Source organism: Macaca nemestrina, chromosome 9 (genome assembly GCF_043159975.1).
Source record: "Macaca nemestrina isolate mMacNem1 chromosome 9, mMacNem.hap1, whole genome shotgun sequence".
Classification (NCBI taxonomy): domain Eukaryota; kingdom Metazoa; phylum Chordata; class Mammalia; order Primates; family Cercopithecidae; genus Macaca; species Macaca nemestrina.
Genome location: NC_092133.1, coordinates 95,746,277 through 95,773,281, shown reverse-complemented (window position 1 = coordinate 95,773,281; position 27,005 = coordinate 95,746,277). Strand labels below are relative to the sequence as shown.

Below are 27,005 nucleotides of genomic sequence, written 5' to 3'. Positions count from 1 at the left end.
TGAGAAAAGATAAACCAATAACCTAAGAAACTTCAAGATTAACAAACCCCAAACAGAAGAATAGAAATAATAAGGGCAGAAATTGGCCGGGCGCGGTGGCTCATGCCTGTAATCCCAGCACTTTGGGAGGCCAAGGCGGGTGGATCACCTGAGGTAGGGAGTTTGAGACCAGCCTGACCAACATGGAGAAACCCGTCTCTACAAAAAATAACAAAAAATTAGCTGTGGGTGGTGATGCATGTTTGTAATCCCAGCTACTCGGGAAGCTGAGGCAGGAGAATCACTTGAACCCAGAGGCGGAGGTTGCAGGGAGCCAAGATCGTGCCATTGCACTCCAGCCTGGGCAACAAGAGTGAAACTCAGTCTCAAAAAAAAAAAAAAAAAAACTAAATAAATAAAAAATAAAGGGCAGAAATCAATAAAATTGAAAACAGAAAAACAGAGAAAAGCAATGAAACAAAAAGCTGGTTATTTGAATAGAATCAACAAAACTAATAAATTTTACGACAAAGATAAAAACAGAGAAGACACAAACCAACAACATCACGAATAAAACAGGGGTTATCAAAAAGGCTCCCACAGCCGTTAAAGAGTGTTAAGCAAATACTCTAAACATCACCCTCAGACTACTCAAGCTGGTCTCTTCAAGGCACTCAGTGCAACTTCCACTTCCCTAACAGGACTTGAAATACCTTGAAAATCATAAACTACCAAAATTCAAGCAAGATGAAATAGATAATCTGAATCATCTTATAACCATTAAAGACATAAAATTTGTAATTAAGAGCTTCTGGAACAAGAAATCTCCAGGCACAGATGGTTTCACTGCAGAATTACACCAAATATTTAAAGAATTCATCCCAATTCTATGCAAACTCCTCCAGAAAACAGAATAGGGAACACTTTGCAACTCTTTTTATGAGGCTAGTATTATCCCAATGGCAAAATCAGATGAAACAGTACCCCCACAAAAAGAAAAAACAAAACAAAACAAAAAACCCACAGACCAATATCGCTCATGAATGAAAAAATCCTCAACAAAATACTATCAAATGGAATCCAACAACACATAAAAAGATTTGTTTAAAAATTTTCACATGGCGATCGTTTCATAGTTCATAAGTGTGATGACTGGGTATTCATGCATATATGTGGGATATGCCACCCTTGACCCTTGTTACAACATTAGCACATTAACCATCTGACATGAAAAGAAAAAACAAAGAACACACATATTTCCATATGTTGTATCTTCATTTTCATTCATGATCAAGTGAGAGTTATTCCAGGAATACAAGACTGCTTTGACATTCAAAAAATTAATCAGGCCAGATGCGATGGCTCCTGCCTGTAAACCTAATGCTTGGGAGGCTGAAGTGGCAGGACCCCTTGAAGCCAAGAGTTCCCTTGAAGCCAAGACCAGCCTAGGCAACACAGTAAGACCCGGCTCTACAAAAAAAAAAAAAAAAAAAAAAAATTAGCCAGGCATGATAGCACACAAGTGTAGTCCCAGCTACTTGGGTGGTGGAGGAAGGAGGATCACTGGAGCACAGGAGGTTAAGGCTGCAGTGAGCCATGATCGCACCACTGTACTACAGCCTGGGTGACAAAGGAAGACTGTGTCTCAAAAAATAAAAGGATCAGTGTAATCTATATCAAAAGAGTAAAGAATGAAACCCATATCCAGATGATCATATCAACTGACACCAAAAGGCATTAGACAAAATTCAACATCCAATCATGACAATAAATAAATAACAGTGAAAAGATTGGGAACAACATAGGAAGTCCACTCCCAGCACTCTTACTCCACATTGTACTAAAAGTCCAGTCACTGAATTAAGGCAGAAAAATTTAAAACAGAAAGAAGGCCGGGTGTGGTCGCTCACGCCTATAATCCCAGCACTCTGGGAGGCTGAGGTAGGCAGATCACTGGAGTTCAGGAGTTTGAGAGCAGTCTGAGCAACATAGTGAGACCCCATCACTACCCCCAAAAAATTTAATTAAAAAAAAAAAAAAGAAGGAAAAGCCATAAAGCCATACAGGTTGAAAAGAAAGAAATAACACTGTCTCTATGTTTTCTACACAACTGTCTGTGTAGACAATACCAGGCAATCTACAAAGACGAAACAAAACAAAATCCTTCTACAACTAATAAGTGAGTTTAGCAGGATAAAAGATAAACAAATGAAAATCAATCAAAATGAAATACTTAGGTCTAAACTTATCAAAACATATTCTCAACCAGTATGCTGAAAATCATAATACTGATGAAAGAAATAAAAAACTAAAATGAATAAATATACTGTGTTCATATATTTTAATACTCAAAATAGAAAAAGATTCTCCCCTCAAACTGATCTATGGTTTAATGCAATCCCTATCAAAATCCCAGCTAAGTTGTTGTAGACATAAACAAGTTTATTCTAAAATTTATATGGAAAGTCACAAGCCTTGGGATAGCTTAACCAATCTTGAAAAAGAAGAATAAAGTAAGAGGAGTCACTCTATTCAACATTAACACTCACTATAAAGCTACAGGAACCTAGACAGCAAGGGTCGTACTGGCCAAAGGATTGATACATGAAGTCAGTGGAATACAAGAGAACCCAGAAACAGATTCACACAAAGATGCTCAACTAACTTTTTACAAAAGTCAAAAGCAATTCAATAAAATAAATGGTGCTAGAAAAATTATTCAACCGCAGGCGAAAATACAAACCTTGACCTAAGCCTCATATCTTATAAAATGAAAAAATCAAAATAGATCATGGGTGTAAAGAGAAAACAAAAAATACTGTAAAACTTTTAGAAAACATAGGAGAAAAACTTCAGGATCAAATAATAGGAAATAATTCCCAGACTTGATACAAGTTTCATATTCCCTAAAACAAAAAACAAAAAAACTGGCAAATTGGATTTCATCAAAAATAAAAACTTTTGCTCTGTGAAAGGCCCCGTTAAGATAATGAAAACTACAGACTAGGAGAAAGTATCTGCAAATCACACATCTGACAATGGAGTTAAATATATAATGAACTCACAGTACCCAATGCAACCCAATTTTTAAAAGTGCAAAAAAAAAGACATCCCCAGACATTTTTTATCTGTATAGAAGATATAAAAATGCAAATAAACGCATGAAAAAATGCTCACCATTATTAGCCACTGGGGAAGTGTAACTTAAAACCACAATGAAATATCACATACCTATTAGACTAGCTAGAATAAACGAGAACACCACACATTGGCAAGGATGTAAAGAAATTGGATCACTCACATAATTGCTGGTAGAAACATCAAATGGCCCAACTACTCTGGCAGTCTCCTATGAAACTGTGCAATTACCATATGACCCAGCAATTGCATTATTGGGCATTTATTTCCCAGAAAAATGGGAAGTGCATATTTACACAAAAACCTGTATACAAATGTTCATAGTAGCTCAATTCTAACAGGCAAAAATTGAAAATAGGCCAGGAGTTCAAGACCAGCCTGAGCAACACAGCAAGATCCTGTCTCTATAAAACAAACAAACAAATTAAAAAATATTAGCCAGGCACGGTGGTGCATGCCTGTAGTCCCAGCTCCTTGGGGGTGCTGATGTGGGAAGATTACTTGAGCCTAGGAGGTCGAGGCTACAGTGAGCCAACACCACACCACTGCACCCAGACTGGGCATCAGAGCAAGACCCTGTCTGAAAACAAAACAAAACAAACTGAAAACAATCCAGCTTGATCTTAGATGAATGGTTAAACAAACCAGTACATCCACATAATGCAGCACTACTCAGCAATAAAAAGGAATGAACTGTGGTATATGTACCAACTTGAATGGATCTCCAGGAAATTATGCTGAGTGAAAAAAAGCCCCTCACAAAAGGTTATAGACTGTATTATTCTGTTTATTTAACATTCTTGAAGATGACAAAATTGTAGAAACAGAAAACACATTATGGTTCACAAGGGAAGGAACTGGGGGCTGGGGAACAGCAGGGGCGTGGGTGTGTTTATAAAACAGCAATACAAGCGATTCTTGTGATGGAACTGCTCTGTATCTTAACTGTTGGTAGACACACAAACCTACACATGTGATAAAAGAGCACAGAAGTATATACGCACAAACGTAAAACACACACACACACAGGCAAAACTGGAAAAATCTACAGAGGATCAGCAGATTGTATCAATGTTGGCATCCAGGCTGTGACCTTGTATTACAGTACACACAGTATACACAGTACATATATATAGATAGTGCTATAGTATAAGATACAGGAGATCTCTCTGTATTCATTCTTACAAGTGCATGTCAATCTACAATTACCTCAAACTTAAAAGTTTAATTAGGAAAAAACGTACCACAAACTTTTCTTTTGGAAATAGAAAAGGTGATTCTTTTTTTTTTTTCTGAGACGGAGTCTCGCACTGTTGCCCAGGCTGGACTGCAGTGGCGCGATCTCAGCTCACTGCAACCTCCGCCTCCTGGGTTCAAGGAATTCTCCTGCCTCAGCCTCCTGAGTAGCTAGGATTATAGGCATGTGCCACCATGCTCAGCTAATTTTTATATTTTTAGTAGAGACGGGGTTTCACCAGGCCAGGCTGATCTCAAACTCCTGACCTCATGATCTGCCTGCCTCGGCCTCCCAAAGTACTAGGATTATAGGCGTGAGCCACTGCGCCCAGCCAGAAAAGGCGATTAAGTTCACGTGGAAAATAAGCAAAATCAGGACAAAGCAAGGATGTTTACTTTGACTTCTAACCCACACTGTCCTGGAAGTTTAGGCCAGGGCAGTAAGGCAAGAAAAATTAAGTCATCCAGATAGGAAAGAAAGAAAGTAAAACCACTGGGATCTATCTTAGCCTTTCTGTAGATAAAGAGAATCCTACTTGGCTCCCAGAACCATCCCGCACAGAAACTGGGGGAACCATATGAGATTGGACCAGGGTGAAAGGTCAAAGCAGAACTTGGAAGCCCAGGCAGAACAGGAGAAAAAGCAGCATAAAAAAAAAGAATTCTTGGGGTAGTAAGAAGTATTTACTTAGAAAACCATGAATACTGTTTAGTCAAAGTTTACCCCTCCCCTCCAAACACACACTTGAGGTCAGGAGTTTCAGACTAGCCTGGCCAACGTGGTAAAACCCCGTCTCTACTAAAAATAAAAAAAACTAGCCAGGTGTGGTAGTGGCTGCCTGTAATCTCAGCTACTCGCGAGGCTGGGGCACGAGAATTGCTTGAACCTGGAAGGCAGAGGCTGCGGTGAGCTGAGATCATGCCACTACACTCCAGCCTGGGTGACAGAACGAGACTCTGTCTCAAAAAAAAAAAAAAGAACTAACAAGTAATTTAGCAAGATTGCAGGATACAAGACCAATATAAAAAAATCAACTGCATTTCTTATATATTAGCCATACATAAATACAAGTAGATATGAAAATAAATTGCTGACAGTGATATAAGACCTGAATCCTGAAAACCTTGCTGAGAGAAAGTAAAGAACAAGATAAATGGAGAGTTACTATGTTCATAGATCAGAAAACTCAATGTGGTTAAGATGTCAATTTTCCCAAATTGTTTACAAGTTCCATGAAATCCCAATCAAAATTGCAGTGGGCTTTTTTATAGCAATTGACATGTTCATCTTAAAATTTATATGAAAATGCAAAGAACCTAGATTAACCAAAACAATTTTGAAAAGGAGACTAAAGTTTGAAAAACTACCTAAAGTTAAAAACTACCCAATTCCAAGACTAATTATAAAGCTGTAAGTAACAGAGACAGTGTTGGTATTGGTATAAAAATAAACAAATATATCAATGGAACAGAACAGAGAGCCCAGAAATATGCACCCATAATATGGCCAACCAATACAGGGCAATTCAATAGGGAAAAAAATAGTTTATCAGCAGAAGGTGCTGGGAAAAGTGGATATCAATATGTCAAAAGGAACCTAAATCCATACCTAACACCCTATAAAAAATTAACTCAAAAAGAATTATAGACCTAAATGTAAAACCTGAAACTATAAGACTTATAGAATATATGAGACAATTTGTGACGTTGGGTGAGGCAACGATTTCTTACATACACTATCAAAAGCACAGTCCATAAGAGAAAATTTTGGGCAGGGCATAGTGGCTCATGCCTGTAATCCCAGCACTTTGGGAGGCTGAGGCGGGTGGATCACCTGAGGTCAGGAGTTCAAGACCAACCTGACCAATATGGCGAAACCCCATCTCTACTAAAAATACAAAAATTAGGCAGGCATGGTGGCGGGCGCCTGTAATCCCAGCTACTTGGGAGGCTGAGGCAGGAGGACAGCTTGAACCCAGTGGGCAGAGGTTGCAGTTAGCCGAGATCATATCGCACTCTGGGAGACAGAGCAAGACTCCATTCCCCCCGAAAAAAATTGTTTTGATAAATTGACCTACACCAAAATTAAATACTTTGCTCTGTGAAAAACACTATTAAAAATAGAAAAGACGAGGCACACACTAGGCAAAAATAATTGCATATCACATGTCATACAGAATTTGTATCAAAAATACATAAAATTTCTTAGAATTCAACCCAATTAAAATAATGTGCAAAAGATTTGGACAGGTATTTCATCAAAGAAGACACAGATGGCAAATAAGCACATGGAAAAATGCCCGAAACCATTAGTCACTAAAACTTCAAGATACCACTCTATGCCTAAAAGAAAGCCTACAATTTAAAAAGACTGATACTACCAGGTACTGGCAAAGATGTAGAGTGAAGCAACCGGAAGTCACATAAAGTTATGGTGGCAATGGAAAATGGTGTAAACACTTTAGAAAACAGTTGGGTAATTTCTTAAAAAATTAAATGTGTACCTATCATATGACCCATTTAGTCCATTCTGAACTACTTATTTACCCAAAAGAAATAAAAGTGGTTCATATAAAGACTTCTACAAAAATGTTCACAGCAGCCTTACTCATAATAGCCAAAACCTGGAAATAATTGTTTATTAACAGGTTAACAGATAAATAAATTGCTATACATCATACAATGGACTACCCATTAGCCAACAAAAAGAAATAAAGATGCAACAGCATGGATGAATCTTGAAATAATCATGCTGAGTAAAAGAAGTCAGACAGAAAAGAGCACATATTGTAGGATCCCATTTCGATTAAATTCTAAAGGGCACAACCTACTGAATAGTGACACAAGGCAGCTGAATGTACCTGGCAATGGAAGAGGACAGGATGGAGGGTTACACAGTGGTGTAAACTGTGAGGGTGATAAATGTGTTCATTATTTTGATTGTGGCGACGGTATACTCACATATTAAAGTTTATCAAATTGTACACTTTAAACACTGTAGTTTACCATCAATTATACCTCACTAAAGTGATTAAAAAAGAAACCCACCATACTTTCTTTTGAAAACAAAAGACGATTCTCAAGTTCCTGTGGAAAAAACAATAAGCAAGTGAGAATAGTCAGGAGAATGCTTAAAAAAGCCCCTAGCAGAATAAAAAGAGAAAGAAACTGTTGAGACACAGTTTTAATAACTGGGGTCTTAATAACATGATAAAGCTACATAGAGTACTAAATTATAGTAATAATAAATGAACCAACAGAGATCAATGATATTAACCTGAAAGCCCAGACAAAATATATATATATGTATATATATAAAAAAAAAGAATACATTCACATACTACAGACTAGTCACAGTGGCTCATGCCTATAATCCCAGCACTTTGGAAGGCTAAGGTGCGAGGTAAGGTGCGAGGATTGCTTAAGCCCAGGAATTCAAGGCCAGCCTAGGCAACATGGCAAGACTCCCATCTGTACGAACTATTTAAAAATTAGCCAGGCATGGTGGTATACATTTGTGGTTCAAGCTACTTAGGAGGCTGAGGCAGGAGGATCTCTTAAGCCTAGGAGTTTGAGACCAGCCTGGGCAACATAAAAAGACTGTCTATACAAAAAAATTTAAAATTAGCTGGGTGTAGTGATGCAAGCCTGTAGTCCTAGCTACTCAGGAGGCTTGGGTCTGCGACGCTGAGGCTGCAGTGGGCCATGACCACACCAAAGCACTCCAGCCTGGGTAACAGAGCGAGATCCTGTCTCAAGACAAAACGAAAAGAATGACCTTCCAAGAAACCATGTGGCAGTTGTAATCCATAAAAATGACTCAATTATAACACTTATGAATCTATCTTATGAAAATAAAAAGCGTGAGCCAAGAATTATTTCAAAGTTGTTCAGTGTGGAGTTCTTTATAAAATGAGCAAAGTACAAAACTACTTAGATATTGAAAAAACTACGACTTCAATAATGGTATGATATTTAAATAATAAATATGAAATCTTTGAAAAAATTTAATGACAAAATTTATATAAAGTACATCACTTAAGCAATCCTCCTGCCAAAAATTATATAAAGAACAACTAAAAAGGTTTATACACATGATTTTTAAATGACTAGAAGGAAACTACTGAAGAGGTTAACAAAGGTTTTTTAAGGGTTAGTAGAATTCTGGTATGTTATGTACTTTTCATTCTAAATTTTCTACAATGCATACTACCTTTATTATGAAAAGAAAAACATAAATGCCATTTGTATGTATTTTTCACATCACACAAAATCTATTTTTAACAAACACATGATTAAAATTTATGGAAAGTTTCTCACTTTTAAGGTCCATATGTAGTAAATCAGTTAGCCAACTGAGAAAATAAGATAATCATAAAAGGAAAATCCGGAATATTACCTGGCTCATTACTCCTGTCTGAATTCCCCAAAGCATTTCACAAGTGACTATGATTTTCAATTTGACTATTGTCTAAGATACAGAAGAAAATAAAGTTTAGAGAAGCCAGTCTTCCTGAAGAACCCAGCTCTTCACTTACCATCTTCTGCTAAGACCTTGGCTGCATCTTTATCATCTTCCCACTTTCCAGTCACGAAGCAATCTCTGATACTGTTCATAACCTTACGCAGAAAAGTCAGCACTTAGGTGAGATGTTCCAATCACTCAGCAAAACAACTCTAAGAAATGGCAGTAGGCAACGACTTGCCTTTAAATATTTCCCACCTTCATGAATATTCTCATTCCAAATGAGCCCAGGAAATAACTTTACCTTTGATGGAGACAGTATAACCACAGAGATAAAACACATTAAGCAGCAGACAGGGAAAGTATTAAATACTACTAGTCTACTAACCTAGTAAGTAAACAAACAGATAATTACTAATTCAACTAATTTTCAATTGTATTAAGGTTTCTAAGGCGATGCAATGAGACAGTAGTTTACAAAGTTGGTCTTGCTATTTGTTAATCTAAACCTGTCTGTTTGAAAACTTAATTCCTATAAAATGGGAGAAGATATTTGTAAATTATGTATCTGATAAGGGACTTATATCCAGAATATATAAACAACGCATACAACTAAGTAATTTAATTTTTGAAATGGGCAAACAATATGAAGAATATATACAAATAGCCAATAAGCACATGAAAAGATGTTCAACATCATTATCAGGGAAATGCAAGTCAATACTATAATGAGACACAATTTCACCCTCTCTAGGATGGCTATAATCAAAAAGACAGATAATAACAAGTGCTGGTGAAGAAGTGGTGAAACTGGAACCCACATACAGTGCCAGTGAGTAAGTAAAACGGCACAGTCACTTTTGAAAAGAGAAATGAGAGAGTATAAAGCAAATGAATAATTATGCGATTCTCTAATTTCATCATCTTCTGATTCAACCAGGAATAATTCTCCAGTGGAAGAATGAATCGGATGTAGTCCTGAATGTGAACTGGAAATATCTATAAGAACTCTCCTGGTTCGGGTAGCTGAGAAGGCCTAGAAGTAATGACCAACTCATGGCAGTAAGCATTCCTATGCCTAGGCTGTCATGTTGAAATACCATTTTGTACTAAAAGAAATCAGGACTTCTTATGGGTGATTCCAAGTGCTCTCTCATATCACAGAGCAAGAATTGATCCAGAACGACTACGATTGTAACACAAGGACTCAGGAGCTGGTGTGCACAGACGCTCATAGGCCACAGGTGGGATAAAGAGGAGCTTCAATAACGGATAACAGGTGCAGGAGCACAAGGCACATCAACTACCTTTATATCCATGACATCACAGTGATACTCACAAACAAGTATCCTTTGGAGAATCACTCCAAAAACTGATTAAAAAATCAAGCATGGGCTGGGAGCAGTGGCTCACTCCTGTAATCCCAGCACTTTGGGAGACCAAGGCAGGTGGATCACAAAGTCAGGAGTTTGAGGCCAGCCTGACCAACATGGTGAAACTCCATCTCTACTAAATATACAAAAAACATTAGCCAGGCATGGTGGCGGGAGCCTGTAGTGCCAGCTACTTGGGAGGCTGAGGCAGAAGAATGGCATGAACCTGGGAGGCAGAGCTTGCAGTGAGCCAAGATCGTGTCACTGCACTCCAGCCTGGGTGACAGAGCGAAACTCCGTCTCAAAAAACAAACAAACAAAAAAAATCAAGCATTTACCCTACATACATGGAAGTGAATAACCAAATAGTAGAAGAGGAAAAGTTTCTCTTTTTTTTTTTTTTTTTTTTTTTTTTTGAGACGGAGTCTCACGCTGTTGCCCAGGCTGGAGTGCAGTGGCGCGATCTCGGCTCACTGCAAGCTCCGCCTCCCGGGTTCCCGCCATTCTCCTGCCTCAGCCTCCTGAGTAGCTGGGACTACAGGCGCCCGCCACCGCGCCCAGCTAATTTTTTTTTTTGTATTTTTAGTAGAGACGGGGTTTCACTGTGGTCTCGATCTCCTGACCTTGTGATCCGCCTGCCTCGGCCTCCCAAAGTGCTGGGATTACAGGCTTGAGCCACCGCGCCCGGCCAAAAAGTTTCTCTTTAAAGTATTACAGCTAATACATAAAGAGAAATGATTGAATAGAACATCACCACTCTACGTTCTTAAGAAATTGATGGTTCTAGGCATTGAGCACCAACAACTGATAACATCTAACATCATTAAAAGGACACAACCAGTCTTTATGCGCCTCCTAATGAGAAAACACCACCACTTAGGAAGCAGTTTTGCTGAAAAATAAAAATCAAATTTAAATCCTGTCCAACCACTAGATGTTTTGTCTACAGGGTAACTACAAATACGTGGCTATTTAAATTAATCTTAACAAAGATTAAATAAAATTTAAAATTTAGTTCTCCAGTCTCATTAGCCACATTTAAAGAGCTTAGTAGCCACAAGTAGCCACAACCCACAGCTCAGATATACATTCCGCTCATCACAGAAGTTCTATTAGTATTGCTCAGTACCCACTCACAGGAAATACAGGAGGGCCTGTGAAACTGCAGAGGGATGCAAAGCAATCCACAAAGTCCAGAATACAAGAAACTCTACAGACCAAAGACTTGGTTTATTAAATAAAATGTAACCAAAAAAAGAAATGGGAAGGAAAGACTGTTCACTAAAAATGTTAAAAGATAAGACTGAAAAACAGTAAGGAAAATCAGGTAAAAGTAAACTGTGATGCTTATAGAAGCATGGAGGAAGAAACCAGGAAGAAAAGGAACGCATCACCTTAAGAGGCTGGACCACACCTCCTTCTACAGGGAGGAAGGGGACTGTGGCTGGTGTCACAATTGAGCAGCAAAGCTTGATTTCCCAGCCTGAGTGTTGAGTACAGGGGTATTCACCTTCTGGCAACCCATTAAGCTAAACAATTGTTTTTACGTGGTTTTCTATATCTGTATTAAATTTCACCATAAAAAATGGTTAAATAAAATCTCATAAAGTGCACTAAGTGTTATCTGGCGAATTACAATAGGCAGTATGATAGCAATTGGGCCTCTGTGAGAAGTGACATCTAAGCCAAACTGAATTGACAAAAGAGAAGGCAGCCTTTGGAAGATCAGAATATTCCAGAAGGGAATACAGAGAAAGGGGCTGGCGCGATGGTTCACTCCTGTAATCCCAGCACTCTGGGAGGTTCCAAGGCAGGAAGATCACGCGAACCCAGAGTTCGAAAGTAGCTCAACATGGTGAAACATTATCTCTACAAAAAATGCAAAAATTAATCAGGCCTGGTGGCTCATGCCTATAGTCCCAGCTACTCTGGAGGCTGAGATGGGAAGATCTCTTGAGCCCAGGAGGCTGTGGCTGCATTGAGTCACTTGTGCATTAAGTGTAGGCTTGTGCCACTACACTCCAGCCTGGGCTGCCGAACAAGACCATATCTCAAAAAGAGAGAGAGAGAAAGAGAAGAGGTCTCAGAGGAGGGTGAGCTGTGGTGAGTTTGAGTACTAAATGAATTCCAGTGTGATTACAAAGTGGTGAGCTGCAGGAAGAACATTTACAGGTATCACAGATTTCTCTATGCTTACAAACAGCAGGAACTATAAATGTTAACTCAAGGGTGCTACGTATATCCTAGTGATAAGACACAAAATACATCTGATGTATAAAAACTTATGTGTGATGCTTCAAAATAAAGATGCACACTACTGTCCACACTGGAAGCTGAACCTGTCCTCCGTGGGCCACGTACATGGTCTAACTAAACTCAGAACATGTTACTGTTTAGGATGCATGAAGTGCCCACTGCAATATCTGGAAGAATGACCTGTAATCCTGTAAAAATGAGAAGCCAACAACAGGTAAGCAATATTGACATCAGATAATCTTATTCTAGAACAATTCTCTAATTCTCTAATAAATCAAATGTACTACCCAGCCTTACCTCCTCTAAATCCCAGTCATGGGGGGCCTCCACAAGAAATCTAGAACAGTCCAAAGAGTCAGCCTTATGCTTACACTCTCTGTCAGGCTGGTTGACACGAAACAACCCTCCAAGCTCTTCTTGGGTATCACCATCTTCTTCTTCATTATCTTCTGCCACTAAAGAGGACACCATGGTAGAAAAGTGAGAACAAAAACTACAGCCCTAGAAGACCCATCATTTTTAACCAGTTAGGCCATGAGTCTTCGAACTCAGGAACTGAGGGCCTCTGTCTGTGATGGGTATGGCAATAGCCACATATGAGTTAGGCATTGAGAGGGCAGGGCAGTCACAGATTAAGAGAGCCAGGAAGCTATTGCTGTACATGTGTGGGGCTCCTGCGCTCCTGCACGGCAGCAGCTAAGAGGCTGAGAAGGAGTGAGAATATTGGCGGTGGAGGGAGGGAAGGGACATTTAAAGGCTGAGCTTTAGATTACTAAAGAAGAGCGCTAAAGAATATTGAGCCTCTCATCACTAAGAGTACCTAGACAAAACCTGAATGAAAACAGTATACAACAATCTTCCCAATTCACTGGGCTGAGCCCAAAAGTCTCATCATGTGGCCTTGATCTCCCCATGCAGTAACCAGGGAGTACAATGTAAAGTTCATCACTATATATTTATTTTTGCATTAATTCTACCAGAAAGAATATATAGGTAAGTTTAGTAAAGCATAAAATCAGAGGACAAGGGCAAAAGGGAGAACAAAATGTGTTATACAGTGTTCTAATTCTCAGAAAGCAAAAAAGTAAATATTTTTATGGGCAGAAATATTTTTTGGCACTAATCTACAAAAAAATTCTCATGAAGGACTTTTAAATAGGGAACATAACATAATGCAATGGACAGCATTTGCATCAAGTTTTACAGCAAACCCATTAAGTCTACTTTATAAGACCAATGTGTAGTCCTCATAAGCTGATGATTAGAGACATCCGTCAAACATGAAATGTGATGGACAGCAATTATGGATGTCAACAATACCAGCCCAATCCTCCAACCAATTCCCTCATCTAAATAATCAGAGAAACTAAAACATTTCCAGCTCTGAACCAGAATTCTTTACCTGTCCCATAAATAAGCTTTCGGAGGTTTGGAGCTGCTTGCTGCTGCCTCAGAAAGGCCTCAGCTGCCTTTCTGGAAAGGTCTTCCTTCCACTTGAGGGCACCTGAAACGACCAAAGCCAACCTCCAGTTAGGCTTGTTTACATGCCTCCCCTCCCTCAAGATCCATCCACAATGCAGCATTTCAACAGTTAACAAAATCACAGAATCAACAGACCCCCAAATGGAGACATTCCATTGGGTACCATTTCGAGAGCCAAGTTGATAGCAGCAACCAACTAAATTTAAGCTTACCTGAGGTTTCTTTGGAATCATTATTTTCTTCCTTGTAATCTTCTTCCTCTTTGAGTAAATCTTCTATATCACTGGTCTCATCAATTAAGTTCCTTGGCCCCAGTTTCTGACCACTGCTCACTTGAGAAGGCTTTGAAAGCTTTTTTCTAATAGCCTCTTCATTTTCTGAGTCCTCTTCCTCTGCACCGAGTGAGGAGCTTTCTTCAGATTCATCTTCAGATGCAAACGCCTCTTCAGCTGTGCAATGCCCAGAATCGGAAGTGGGGAGAGCTGCTTTCTTCATCAGCAAAGACTTTTCCAGATTCACACGGTCACTCTGGCGATTAGCTGGCGACAGCCCTGCTTTACTACCTTCTCCAACAGCCCTTGATCCTGAAATGCCCCCCTCTCCTGCAGTGCAGTCCTCTTCTTCACTGCTTTCATCAGCTTCCTCTGCTTCCCCTTCTTCCGCTGAGCTCCTCTCAAGGTCATCGTCACTGTCAGCAAATGCTGGCAAATCCATTTCACTGTCTTCTTCCAACTCTTCAAGTTTCCATCGTTTGACGCCCTTACCAGCCATATACTGATCAGTCATCTCAGCATTTTCCTCCTCTTCTGCTTCCTCATCACTAGAGCCGTTTTCCAACTCGTCATCTTCGGATATTTCATCATTTTCTTCATCATCACTATCTCCAGATTCATCTTCATCTCCAAAAATGGCTTTCCGACGCATTCGCCCAGTTTTTAAGTCCATTTGTTTTTCCTCCTTTGGCATCAATAGCCTGTATTACCAAGGAAATATAAAATAATTCAATTTGTACATTAATCAGCTAATCTACAAATGGCAATACAGTCAATGAAAAATACAAAGAAACAGAAAATGTCAAGGAATTGTTTAAGATGACATAGCATAGGGAAAAAATGATCTGATAAACATTGGAAGAATTAATAAGCAAACTCGGACATGGTTCCCTAACACCACACTTCAAAAAAACTTAGAGAGAGAATAAAGGAATAACCCTTAAAAAACAAAAATCTAATTTTAGAAAAAAATTGCTCAAAAGGGAAGTTAGTGTTTTGTAGATTTTTTTGAAAGCTGATTAATTTCTAACCTAAAAATACATGATCCTTAAGAGAAATGGCTGAGTCCAGGCCCAAGGCAGAAAGAGGGCAAAATGAGCCTGGATCCTCTTGTTCTGTCAGAAAGTAAGAAATGCTCAAAGACTAACAGAGACAGTTGAAAGGACACAGGAGACAGGCTGAAGGCTCCTGCGGCCAAATCTGGGACAGCATAGGCATCAGGAAGAATAATGATAGTGATGGAAAATAACCCATGGAACAAAACGCAAGTGCATTAGTCAGCAGTGATACGGAAATAAAGGGGAGAAGTGAAAGCTCTTTGTTAAAAATGCCAGCTAACAAATGTAGGAGGAATGACAGAGGAAGAACATCCATTTTAAGTCACCAGTGTCATATCTGATAGAGAAGAATCATCAGGAGGCTAAAATCACAGTATAAAACTGTATGAAGCTATTTAATGTAGCAAGATATATAAAATTATGAAAACATAAATTTGAAAAAACTGAAAATCACACCAAAAGAGATGGATAAGTTAGAATATAGCAATAATAGGCCAGGCATAGTGCCTCACATCTGTAATCCCAGGACTTTGGGAGGCTAAGGCAGGAGGATTGCTTGAGCCCAGGAGTTCAAGACCAGCCTGGGAAACACAGTGAGACCTAATCTCTAGAAAAAAAAAAAATTAGCTGGGAGTGGTGGCGCACTCCTGTAGTCCCAGCTACTTGGGGGGCTAAAGCGGGAGGACCACTTGAGCCTGGGAGTTCAAGGCTGAAGTGAGCCCAGATCATACCACTGCACTCTAGCCTGGGAGACAAAGCAAGATCTTGTCACACACAAAAAAAAGAATACACCAATAATAACAAAATGGTGACTACATAAAGACTGTACAGAAAAAGGAAATGCTCAGAATATAGAAATAAAATTATGTATTTTAACTGTAACTATAGTAGAATAGAGTATTCTTGTAGATAAAGATGACTAGAAGGATATACAAAAATGAAAATCGCTAGTAACTTCATTATAAAGGAGTGATCTTTCGGCGAACACTTTGCATCTGTCAGGCATTCTGCTAGGTAGTTTATGCACATTGTAACAAATTACAAACTAGATAATCTCAAAATTTTCAGCTAAATTTTACTGGGAGTCATAAATCAATACAACAAAACCAATGTTTTGCAAACATCGACTATGTATAAAGGTATACAAATTCCCAACCCAGACTGAAAAATAATTCACATAAGCCATACGTCCATGGAAACCTACCCACGGGAGATAATACAGCATAATCTAAATAAAACTTTCAGAGACAAGGCATGTGGCTTCTGGACAGCCACAAACTCCTTGACTCTGCTCTAGTGTTTTGGCCACCAAAAGAAAGCCAAGTGGCCTCACGTCTCTTAAAAAACCAAAGGCAACCTATGGAAGATGGCGTGGTGTTTGAGGAATATTTGGGGTCTGTTGAAAAATGCATCCTGTATTTTATTTCAAGAAAAGACTCCCTTGTAATGTCAGGTAAGTGAAGAGCCCTCAGAGACATGCACACACAAAGAAAAACAAAACAACATAGAATGAATCCCACCAAAATGTGTTATGATGGCTGAATTATGGGTGATATGATCTTCTGTAATACATCTTTTTATTAAAAATAGAAAAAAAGCAGACTTACCCTTGATTATCTATATCCTCTGACCCAAGTGGCTTGGAATCAGAAAACAGTGTCACTCGACTTGAAGCCATCTTGGCATCAATGGTGGAGATGGTGGAGATGAGACTCTGGACCAGCTCATGGGTGGGCCCCACCTCGTCCTGTCAAGACCACCAAGAAAGAGCATGTGAGAAAAGCACAAAGATCCTGGAGAGACACTGGTTTCATTCAGTTTCTCAAAATTCTCTTAGACACATTTCCTAAGAACCTTTCTTAATGCCTCAAAAAGCAGAGAAGAAAATCCTTACAACAAAGTTTAAAATGGATCCCCATCTCCATTAAACTTTTCCAAAGTTCAGGGAGTATGTAACCTGATAACCTAAACACCTAGGTAGAAAAACCTCAGCTCCAATGCTACAACAATGCTAGCTCTTCTAACATTTTAAAATAACCCTAATTTTAACCCAATAAAATTCCACTTCAGAACTAAGAAATTAATACTTGAAATCCACTTTAAAATACAGAATGAGGAGACCATTGTGAATGAGAAAAAGACCAATGAGAGCTGGCAAGCACACTGATTTTGTAGAAACGGGGATGGGCCATGCAGGCACCACATGGCAGCAGGGCCCGCGCTGGGGACATGGATCAAGGAGGAATGGAGGACAGGACTCTTCTGCTTGGTACAATGAAAAAAAAGTATTTTTTTTATCCTATATATTTACAATATGCATTTGGGCCTTTATTATAAGTACAAGAGAAAAATCTTCAATAAATAAAAGCTGACTACATTATTTTTTGTGATTAAAAAATAGACTCAGAAAGAATAATGAGAGTTCAGAGAAATGACGCCCATCTCACCGATACCTGAAAACCGTGGCTGCCACCAAGGTCAACATAGACAGCGTCTTTGTCATACAGCACACCCCCAACTCCAGAAAGAGGCGCATAAACCAGCTTCTCCTTCTCATTTAAACAGCGCTTCTTTTGTTGTTCAGGAAGAGCACAAGGGTCTGGGAGGAAACTGATGTCACTCACAGCAAAATCTCCTACCCCTGGAAGACAGGATCCAAAAGCAAGCTTCAGCTGACAAGAAGTCAGAAGTATCTACTGTTGACTGGGGGGTTAAAAACGAGCCATAGTCCAAGGGCTTAACCCATGACACTAAAGAAGGGCATTGTGCCACACTGGAACAGTGGCCCTCTAGCTACAAGACAAGAGGTCAGAGAAGAGGGGATTTGATAACACCTTTGCAGGCCTACACACATCTGGGTTACTTTAAAAACCTCCAGCGAGGCCATCTTCCCTTGTTTGGTCATTTTTCGGTTTTCCTGAGAAATGAAGTCATCCCAAGAATCCTATGTGTAATTCTAGTATGTACTACAACAAGAGAATACCTGGCATGTGAATTTGGCTTTTATTTTTCAAGTGTGCTCCTCTTAAATAACCATAAAGTGACACCTTCCGGTCACATTTGATGTTTGTTCGGATATCCTCTGGGTTTGTCAAATCTTCCATCCTAGAAAAATAAACTCAATCATGCAGCAGAAATGAATGCCAAAGTTCCTATACCTCCTTTCAGGTGTCAATGACTCATCACACTATTGTCCACTAAGCACATCATTTAGAAAACTAGAAAATGCAGAAATAAAGAAGCACCATTCCCCATCCACCAGAGGAAAACGGGCAGGCACACAACTGTGTCTCTAGGCTGAAAGTGACATTCATTCCAGAAGACACCAGACAGGGAGATGACATCCACCTGGGGTCGGGGAAGAGTGAAGAACATATTCAGAAAATCCCTTGCTGGAAGTGAGTGAGCCTGTGCTCTGGGATTTTTACTGTGGCTTGGATTCTGGCAGGTGGAAAAAGGGTATTCCAGGCTGAGAAAACCACATGAGGAAGAGCACAAAGGAAGGAAACTGAAGGCCGTGAAGGCACACACGAAGGACTCAAGCACCCGGGCACGAAGGCAGCATCACTCAAAACTGAGGCTGAACGTAGGATGTAGCCTTAAATGCTTCCAAGTCCTCCCATTTTCCTAAACATCTCATAATTAATTTACTCCCAAAGGCACAGCATCTTTGAGCAATGATATAAGTAGACATTTCCCATCAACTACACTACTATCCCCACTATTCAAACAGGCACAAAATAAATCCTATCACTGTTCTTTTTCTAGCCTTTTTAGCTTTGAAATATATGGCCCAAGAAGAAAAAATTTACAATCACTTTTTACCTGTCTGCCAGGACATAAGGGTGAGAAGTTTGCCATGTGAGAGGCCTAAACTTCATAACTGTAATAAAACGGCCCAGATTGTGGATTTCTTGGTTTTGATATTCTCCATGCACCATTCCAGAAAGGTAGAACAGCTTGGCACCCTAAACATTAGAGCAAAATTAAAAATTAAATTTCAATTAAATTCTCATCAATACTGCAACAAAATAAAAGTTCTAAACAAGAAGCAATCCTAAGAAGGGAGACTTCCAGCAAAGCCACTGTCCTGAGGCTTCCAGGGCCTTGCTGGCTTCTTTCAGGACTTATTAGAACCCCACAGAGGCAGACTGCTCTGCAGTTGAGCCGGGGCATCCATCTAAGTATGGTGAGGAGAGGGAGGTGAGGCGTCTGAGCACAGAAACGGTTCTGTGGCCGATGGACCAGAACAGTATAGAAAGGAAGGGGCAGTGCCTGGTCCTGTAACTAGGAGAAATTTCTGATGTACTCTATTATATAAAGTCCCGACCCCAAAACAGCCAGACACTGCCTGGCGCAGCAGGTACAGAGACAAATGAGATACACCAAGAGGCCCAGAACAAGCACTCTCTTGAGGGAAACCTTCCAGAAGACTGAACACACACACAAAGGAATTCAGCAGGCCAGAGACCGAACACATACACAAAGGAATTCAGCAGGCCATAGACTGTGAACACACACACACAAAAGAATTCAGCAGGCCAGAGGCTGAACACACACACAAAGGAATTCAGCAGGCCATAGAGTGTGAACACACACACACACAAAGGAATTCAGGAGGCCAGGGACTGTGAACATACACAAACGGAATTCAGGAGGCGAATCCTAGAGAGACGTTTAGTAATGTCTCTTCAGTATTTTTACTTCCTTATTTTTTTGAGACAAGAGTCTCACTCTGTCACCCAGGCTGGAGTGCAATGGCGTGATCTCAGCTCACTGCACCCTCTGCCTCCTAGGTTCAAGCAATTCTCACTTCTCAGCCTCCTGAGTAGCCGGGATTACAGGCACACACCACCACACCCGGCTAATTTTTGCATTTTTAGTACAGATGGGGCTTGGTCATGTTGCCCTGAGCTCAAAACTCTAGGCTCAAGTGATCTGACCACCTCTGCCTTGCAAAGTGCTGGGATTACAAGTGTTAGCCACTGCGCCCGGCCTCTTCAGTCTATTTTAAAAGGATTATACTGCTAGTATCCAACAATCATTTCTCCTCTTACCGGGTAAACTTCTGTCCAGAACCTGTGTTTTAATCGCTTCTTTGTTTTCTTCAGTTGCTTATTATGCTTGAAGGAGTCGAGGTGGGTGAGAACTCCCATAATTTTAGGAAAGCCATGTACTTGACAGATGTTTAGAAACTCAAATGTTTCCATTTCGAACCCAAAGCTGGCATCTATAAGCATCAGTACCTACAAACAGAACACATCATTTTTCAAAGAAACTACCAAAACAGACCACTTACACTACGGGTTGGCAACTGGCCACGGGCAAAATCCCGCCCATCACCTGTGTTTGTAACTAAAGTTTTATTGGAACATAGCCACATTAATTCATTTACATTTTGTCTATGGTTGCCTGAGCACTACAACTGCAGAGCTAAGTAGCTGTAAAAGATATGATCCACAAAGCCAAAAATATTTACTATCTGGCCCTCAACAGAAAAGTCGCACTCCAGACTAAATCAAATAACTACATAGGCATCACCCAGACAGAGAAACCACCACCCTCTGACTTGCTCTAAAAGCCAATCATAAGACGATGTCCACTAGGATGCAAACTTCCATTATAAGAATTTTAATGTATGAGAAGTAATTCAGAAAAGGCTGGGTCTCACCTGGCCCTTACCTAAGAAATTCTAATTTAAAGAAATCAAGTTTTCTGTAAGGTATTTTTAAGCCAAATAACAGGTCTCTGACATCCAAAGAATGGGAAGAAAGTGATAATCAATGAAATATATTAAATATGTACAGAAAACCAATCTCTTCTTTCAATCTCCTCATAGAAAAAAAAATCTGTTTTTTGCTGAGAAGTATGCAGTGGAAACCTCTATCTTATATATTAATTTGGATAACTCAATTGTTAAGAAATTTTTTTTAAATAGCTGCCATTTTAGAATTAGGTCAAAAAAAACAGTAAGATTATGATGATTGGTAGTCTGTAAGAAAATATAAGCAGATGAGACCAATTTTTAACTTTTAAGATGCTTCAAAGATGCAAAATAATTTCAGAATTGATTCCTGGAAACTTCTAGTTTAAGTATTAAAAACATTTCTGTTCTTATCTTTGCATAGATAACTAAAATTAACAACAAAGAAAAATGGAAACAGAAATGCCCATCTTTGATTAAACTAGGCAACACTCAAAATCCGAAACCACAGAATATATGAAGGTGGGCTTGTGAGAAAGCACAGCTGCCACTGCAGACTGAGGCAGCAAGCACAGCGTTCCAGCAACACTGGACCAGCTCAAAGGACAGGCAGAATATCCTCACACTACATTTAATGTCACAGAGTGCCAGGGGGCAAGCAGCTGGTTGTAAGGTCAGGAAGAACGGGGAACAAACAGTCCCTCAGCTGCCAGTCTTTGTCATCTAAGCCAGTGTTACTCCCCTAATCCACACACGCACGTACACACCCAAATTCATGTATTGTGTGTGCCTTGCTGTACACAGGAGGCTTTGACAACCCACAGCAGAGCAATCAACATAAGCTACGCTAAATAAATCATGGTGCCTCCATAAAATGGAATATTATATTAAAAAGGAGGCAGAGTTACAGTACTTACTTATTATATACCTCCAAGATACATTATATGAAAAAAGCAAAGCATAGAACAGTGTGTAAAATAAGCTACCATTTGTGTTTTTAAAGGGTGGTATGCGTGTTTATATGCATCTAGAAGGATACTGCTCTGCAGGGATCTGAATGACCAGCGGTTACACCAAGGAAAAAGAAAAATGCACATTGTGCGTATCCTGCATTACAGTTAGAGTACTTTACCAAATGTGTGTGTTCCTTTTGAAAAATCTTTAAAAGATTTACATAATAGGCATCTCTCTCAATGATGGTTAAGAGGCTGGGAAGGGGAGCAGGGAGGGAGGGACAAAGAGGGAAAGCTTAACAGGTACAAAAATACAGTTAGACAGAATAAATTCTGGTGTCCAACAGCACAATAGGGTGGACTACAATTTATTATATAATTCAGAATAACTACAAGAATGAAATTGAAATGTTCCTAACACAAATAAATGATAAATGTTTGAGGTGATGGATATCCTAATTACCCTGATTTGATCATCACACATTGTATGCTTCTATCAAATACCACATGTACCCCATAAATATGTATAACTATTATGTATCCATAATAATTAAAAATAAAATTAAAGGCATCTCTTAATATGTATGTCTTTAATATTAGAAACTTGCTACATTTTACATAAAAGAGAAACAAATGACTTCTATGAACTATTTTGATCATTTCAAGTACACAAAATTTAGTAAGCTTACACTACATTAATAACACTTATTTTTACTAATAGTAGCATTACATGTTCAAAATTTGAATGTTATTTAGTTTTCTGACATTACAATGGCACAACTTTAAAATGTGTATTACTTTTTACTTCATATTTTAGGAGTATTCCTGGGCCAAAGTATAAAATCTGTAGCTCTTTGTTACCAAACAGCTGTCTAAAAAAAACCAAGGTATCTCTCACCCCACACTTCCTCATCAATATGGCTTACTTTTTTGCTAATTTGTTTTTATTTTTTCTAATTTAAAACGTAAGTTAATAGAATACCAGAACAGTGAACATTATCATTTCCATAAATGCAAGAGTATGTACATTTTCCATACACTGAGTACTGTCTAGATTTTTTATTGCTAAACTCTGACCACTTCTTCAGGGCAATTCATGTACTTACTTTAGCATTATCATTAAGGATGAAGGTTCTGGAACCATCAGGAACAAGGGTCCCATCTTCACACAAGTTATTTAACTGCTGGGAGGCTCTATTTCATTTTATGTAAACTACAGATAATAACTACTCACCTCAAGGGTGCATCAAGGATTTATGTAAGCTAAATTTGTAGAAAGCAGTTAGCACAGTGCCAGGAAGAGTCCAAGAAAAAATGGTACTTACTATGATATATTTGTATGTATATATGTATACATATTAATGAGCTCTTATTAGTTGTGTTCATTAAAGGTTTTCTCCATCCCGTGATTTGCTTTTACATTTTGGAATACATTTCATTGTGCACATTCCATTTTTATTATTAATATAACAATATTTATTACCATTATTATCATCAATTCAATCATATCTACTGTATCACTGATGATGACTATGATTCCTTTAATAATCACAGGACTCTCTTCCTTTCATCAAGGGATAAATAACCTATCACCATGCTCTAAGTCTCCATCAGCACCCAAGGCTGCCCCTGCTGACTTACCAGATCTGCTACTTTAGCCAGATCAATCATCATGTTAATATCACACCCGCATTCAATAATGGTGAGTCTGCGCTTTTTACCTATAAGTGAAAAGATGAAAATTTTACTTTAAAAAGATCCTGAAAAAATTCTAACCATCAACTCTAATTTTCATTTTTTAACTGCATCCAGTAAAACATCATGTAAGTTTACAGGAGTGTACCAGAAGTTTGTTTATATAGGCAAAAACTGGTAAAATAAAATAAATTCCATTCTGTTTTTCTTGCTGTGTTCTAAATTTAAATAATATCAAAAGTCTACCCAGATGAATAAAAGTGCTCAAACAGGGAAAATTCGGACTGCACAGGCTCCATGATAACCATGATCCTGCTGTTCAGCTGCAGGCCAAAGTCTTCACCTCTATCAAAACTTCCCGCATTCCCACTATAGCTACAAACACCCTCAAACATAATGCAACAGAATATTCATAACAATAATTATTTCTAAATTAAGGTAAAAAGAAAATGGTCAAGAAAATATGGGCTGGGTGCAGTGGGAGGCCAAGGCAGGCAGATCCCTTGAGCCCAGGAGTTTTGAGACCAGCCTGAGCCACATGGGGAAACCCCATCTCTACAAAAAAAAAAAAAAAAAAAAAAAAAAGGGGAAAAAAAGAAAACTTAGCCAGGTGTGGTGGCATACACTACTCAGGAGGCTAAGGTAGGAGGACTGCTTAAACTTGGGAGGTTGAGGCTGCAGTGAGCTGTAACCACACCACTGCATTCCAGCCTGTGCCACAGAGTAAGACTCTGTCTCAAAAAAGGGAAAAGAAAATATGGATGCTCCAAAGATAAAGAAAAGCCTCAATCCAACTATACTATTGCAATAACAAGAGATTTCAGACTGCACATTCCCATTCTACCACTGGAAGTTTGTTTCATTTTCCCTCAAACTTGGAAAGGTCACCATCTCCCAAAGCAGACAATTCTCATAGGAAAAAGAGAAAACTCGCACTTCCACCAGAATGTGGCTTCATAAGGCAAACGTGCACATTTTCAATGTGAACATTATCACATGTTATCTCCGGGAACTTACCCTTTTCTGAAGCTATAGCCAACTTAGTAAAAGTATAAGACAGGTAACATGATATGACAATATTTAACATGTTCCGCTCAAGAAAACAACAAATGCATGCATGTCCCTCAGATGACAACAGCCACACCAACTCTGTGTCTGCTGCGGCATCTCCTACCTGACACAATTGTCACAGGGCCTCTGATCTCGGTCAGCTTCTGCCGGGTGAAGTTCCGAATGAGGCATTGTATCAAAGTGCTCTTTCCAACTTTTGGAGGCCCCATCACCACTACCACTATTGGTGGGGGCTCCAGTGGAGTTCGATCAACCACTGGAATATGATGCTTTTTTGTCTTCAAATCCTGAGTCCTATTCATTAAAGATAAATAAATAAATAAATAAATAAATAAATAAATAAATAGTAAACTCACTTTCAAAATAGAGTAAAAGGTATCAACTTTATAAGTAAACTTTTTTAGTACATTTATATATATGAGTACTTTAGCACATTTTATTGAGAGGACAACAGACAATATATAATTAACTTGTCAGTTATTAACTTGTTAACTTCTGGCCCCATCCAAATAACTGCTGTTCAATAAAGATGTAACAAGACGACTTCAATAGCATAGAGAGCTGAAAATTAAACACTCCTTAAACCTGACTGTTTTAAGAGTGATTTTAATAGTTTTTAAAAAAACCAAAAGGTAAACACCGAGGCAGTGCATCATAACAGAGCAGAGGCTCTGGAGTTAAATTTGGCTCTCCTACTTACTGGTTACATGATTGGAGGTAACTTGTTCTCTTGACCTCAGTTTTCTTACCCATAAAATGAGGGCAAGAATGATTCCTACTCTGGTAAGGCTGCTGGAAGCATTTAGTTGAATAATGTTTAAAGTATACCGCTAGGCATATCACAAGGACACACTAAATAAAGCTATGTTAGTATTAAATATTGTAATTTTTTATTTTATATTACAACTATGTAAAACATACCTAGGGGGAAAAAAGCACACTTATCACCATAGAAACAGTTTAAAATTTAGGAACAAACAAATTCTATAAATTCTTGCATCTTGGGCAATAAACACCAACCAGTGTGCAGATGCTGGAGGCAAGGCAGCTTCTATGGGAAAGCTTCTCACGTTTTAGTGAAAGCCACACACCACGCATCTCCATGTCCTTTGGAGCTGGACTAGACTCATGAATCCAAATGTCACCTGTGAGAGGCTCCTACTATTTAAAAAGAATCAATGGAAGAACGACCAGACTGTACCCTAACATACCTGTGAAAGGATCGAGCCATCCGCACAGCAGACTGAACTGCAAAAGCTTTGGGATTTCTCTTCCGGGCATCTTCTTCGTCTCCTAGCTGGAGATCCTGCAGATGCCGCTTCTTTTTCTTTGCAGCTTTGGGCCCACTGTTTTTCTTTCTGTGTTTCTTCTGGTCTTTAGTCTCCATTGTAGCTATTTACCAGTAACAATTAACTCTAACCTACAAGGAAGAAGGTTGGGGTAAGGAGGTGGGAGAAGCATTTTACAATCCAGGCAATACCCAGGGAAAAACAGTAAATTTCATTTATTTCTTTATGAAGAGATGATGTATTTATTTACTGAACAAGGGTAGAAATTGCTTAACCATTGCCAATTTCATTTCTCTCTGTTATGCTATAAATTAGATGAGTTACCTCTCCTAAAGTTACATTTTATTGCTGCTACTTTTTATTCATCTTAAGTGTCAACATCAGCAGTATCTATTTCTGCAAGGATAGAAATATTCTATATCTGTACTTTTCAGCCATTTAGCCATCAGCCACATGTGGTTACTTAACAATATACTTAGGGAAACTGAAAAAATGAATTTTTAATTAATTTCATTCTAACTCTAAAGTCACATGTGGCTACCACACCGGACAGCTCAGACCTAAGTATCAACTGGAGTAAAGAAGTGGTTTCTCAACTTAAACTAAAACTTACATTTTAATAAAAAATGTAAAACGTTTTTATGAACTTCCAATATGATCGCAGTATTACTTTTAGTACCTGTTGACTCTGTAAAACTCCTAAATTACAACTTACTTATATACATTTGAGAAATAGCAATATATCTTAGCACATTTTATAAAGAGTACAACAGACAATATATAATTAACTTGTCAAGTATTAACTCGTGAGATAGGACTGGTTCTAGATGATACCTGGAGACCCCATGAACTTACAGAGACCCTTCCAGTGATTTCTGAGTTACCTGGGAATCTGTGGCTAATAAATTGGTAATCACTAAATTAGTGAGTTTTTTTTTAGGAAATGGGGCTTCATAAAATCTGACAGCTTCATTTTAAAAAAAGGGGGGAGCAGGATACTATTTCATTCAATTAAGGTACTGTATTCATTCAGT

The 27,005-nt window shown here is 38.8% G+C and overlaps 1 protein-coding gene and 1 non-coding gene across 7 annotated transcripts in view; one reads left to right on the top strand and one right to left on the bottom strand.

Moving 5' to 3' along the window:
* The window catches only part of LOC139356353 (ribosome biogenesis protein BMS1 homolog), a 51,714-nt gene extending 25,613 nt beyond the window's left edge, over positions 1-26,101 (bottom strand). For 3 of the 6 annotated variants that reach the window (XM_071070160.1, XM_071070162.1, XM_071070161.1), the window contains exons 1-12: positions 25,894-26,101; positions 24,786-24,976; positions 23,558-23,637; positions 20,317-20,505; positions 19,085-19,227; positions 18,243-18,364; positions 17,713-17,900; positions 16,867-17,006; positions 14,142-14,902; positions 13,850-13,951; positions 12,745-12,902; positions 8,892-8,973 (exon numbers count right to left, since the gene is read on the bottom strand). In XM_071070160.1, the coding sequence (XP_070926261.1) occupies positions 8,892-8,973; positions 12,745-12,902; positions 13,850-13,951; positions 14,142-14,902; positions 16,867-17,006; positions 17,713-17,900; positions 18,243-18,364; positions 19,085-19,227; positions 20,317-20,505; positions 23,558-23,637; positions 24,786-24,976; positions 25,894-26,069 (2,332 nt within the window). In that variant the 5' untranslated portion in view covers positions 26,070-26,101. The remainder of the gene's footprint in view (positions 1-8,891; positions 8,974-12,744; positions 12,903-13,849; positions 13,952-14,141; positions 14,903-16,866; positions 17,007-17,712; positions 17,901-18,242; positions 18,365-19,084; positions 19,228-20,316; positions 20,506-23,557; positions 23,638-24,785; positions 24,977-25,893) is intronic. The other 3 variants (XM_071070163.1, XM_071070164.1, XM_071070165.1) reach the window with 1 other exon arrangement.
* LOC139356459 (small nucleolar RNA U13) lies at positions 1,104-1,207 on the top strand. The gene has a single exon (XR_011608432.1). It is a non-coding gene; the product is annotated as a small nucleolar RNA U13 (small nucleolar RNA).
* Positions 26,102-27,005: the final 904 nt, after the last annotated feature.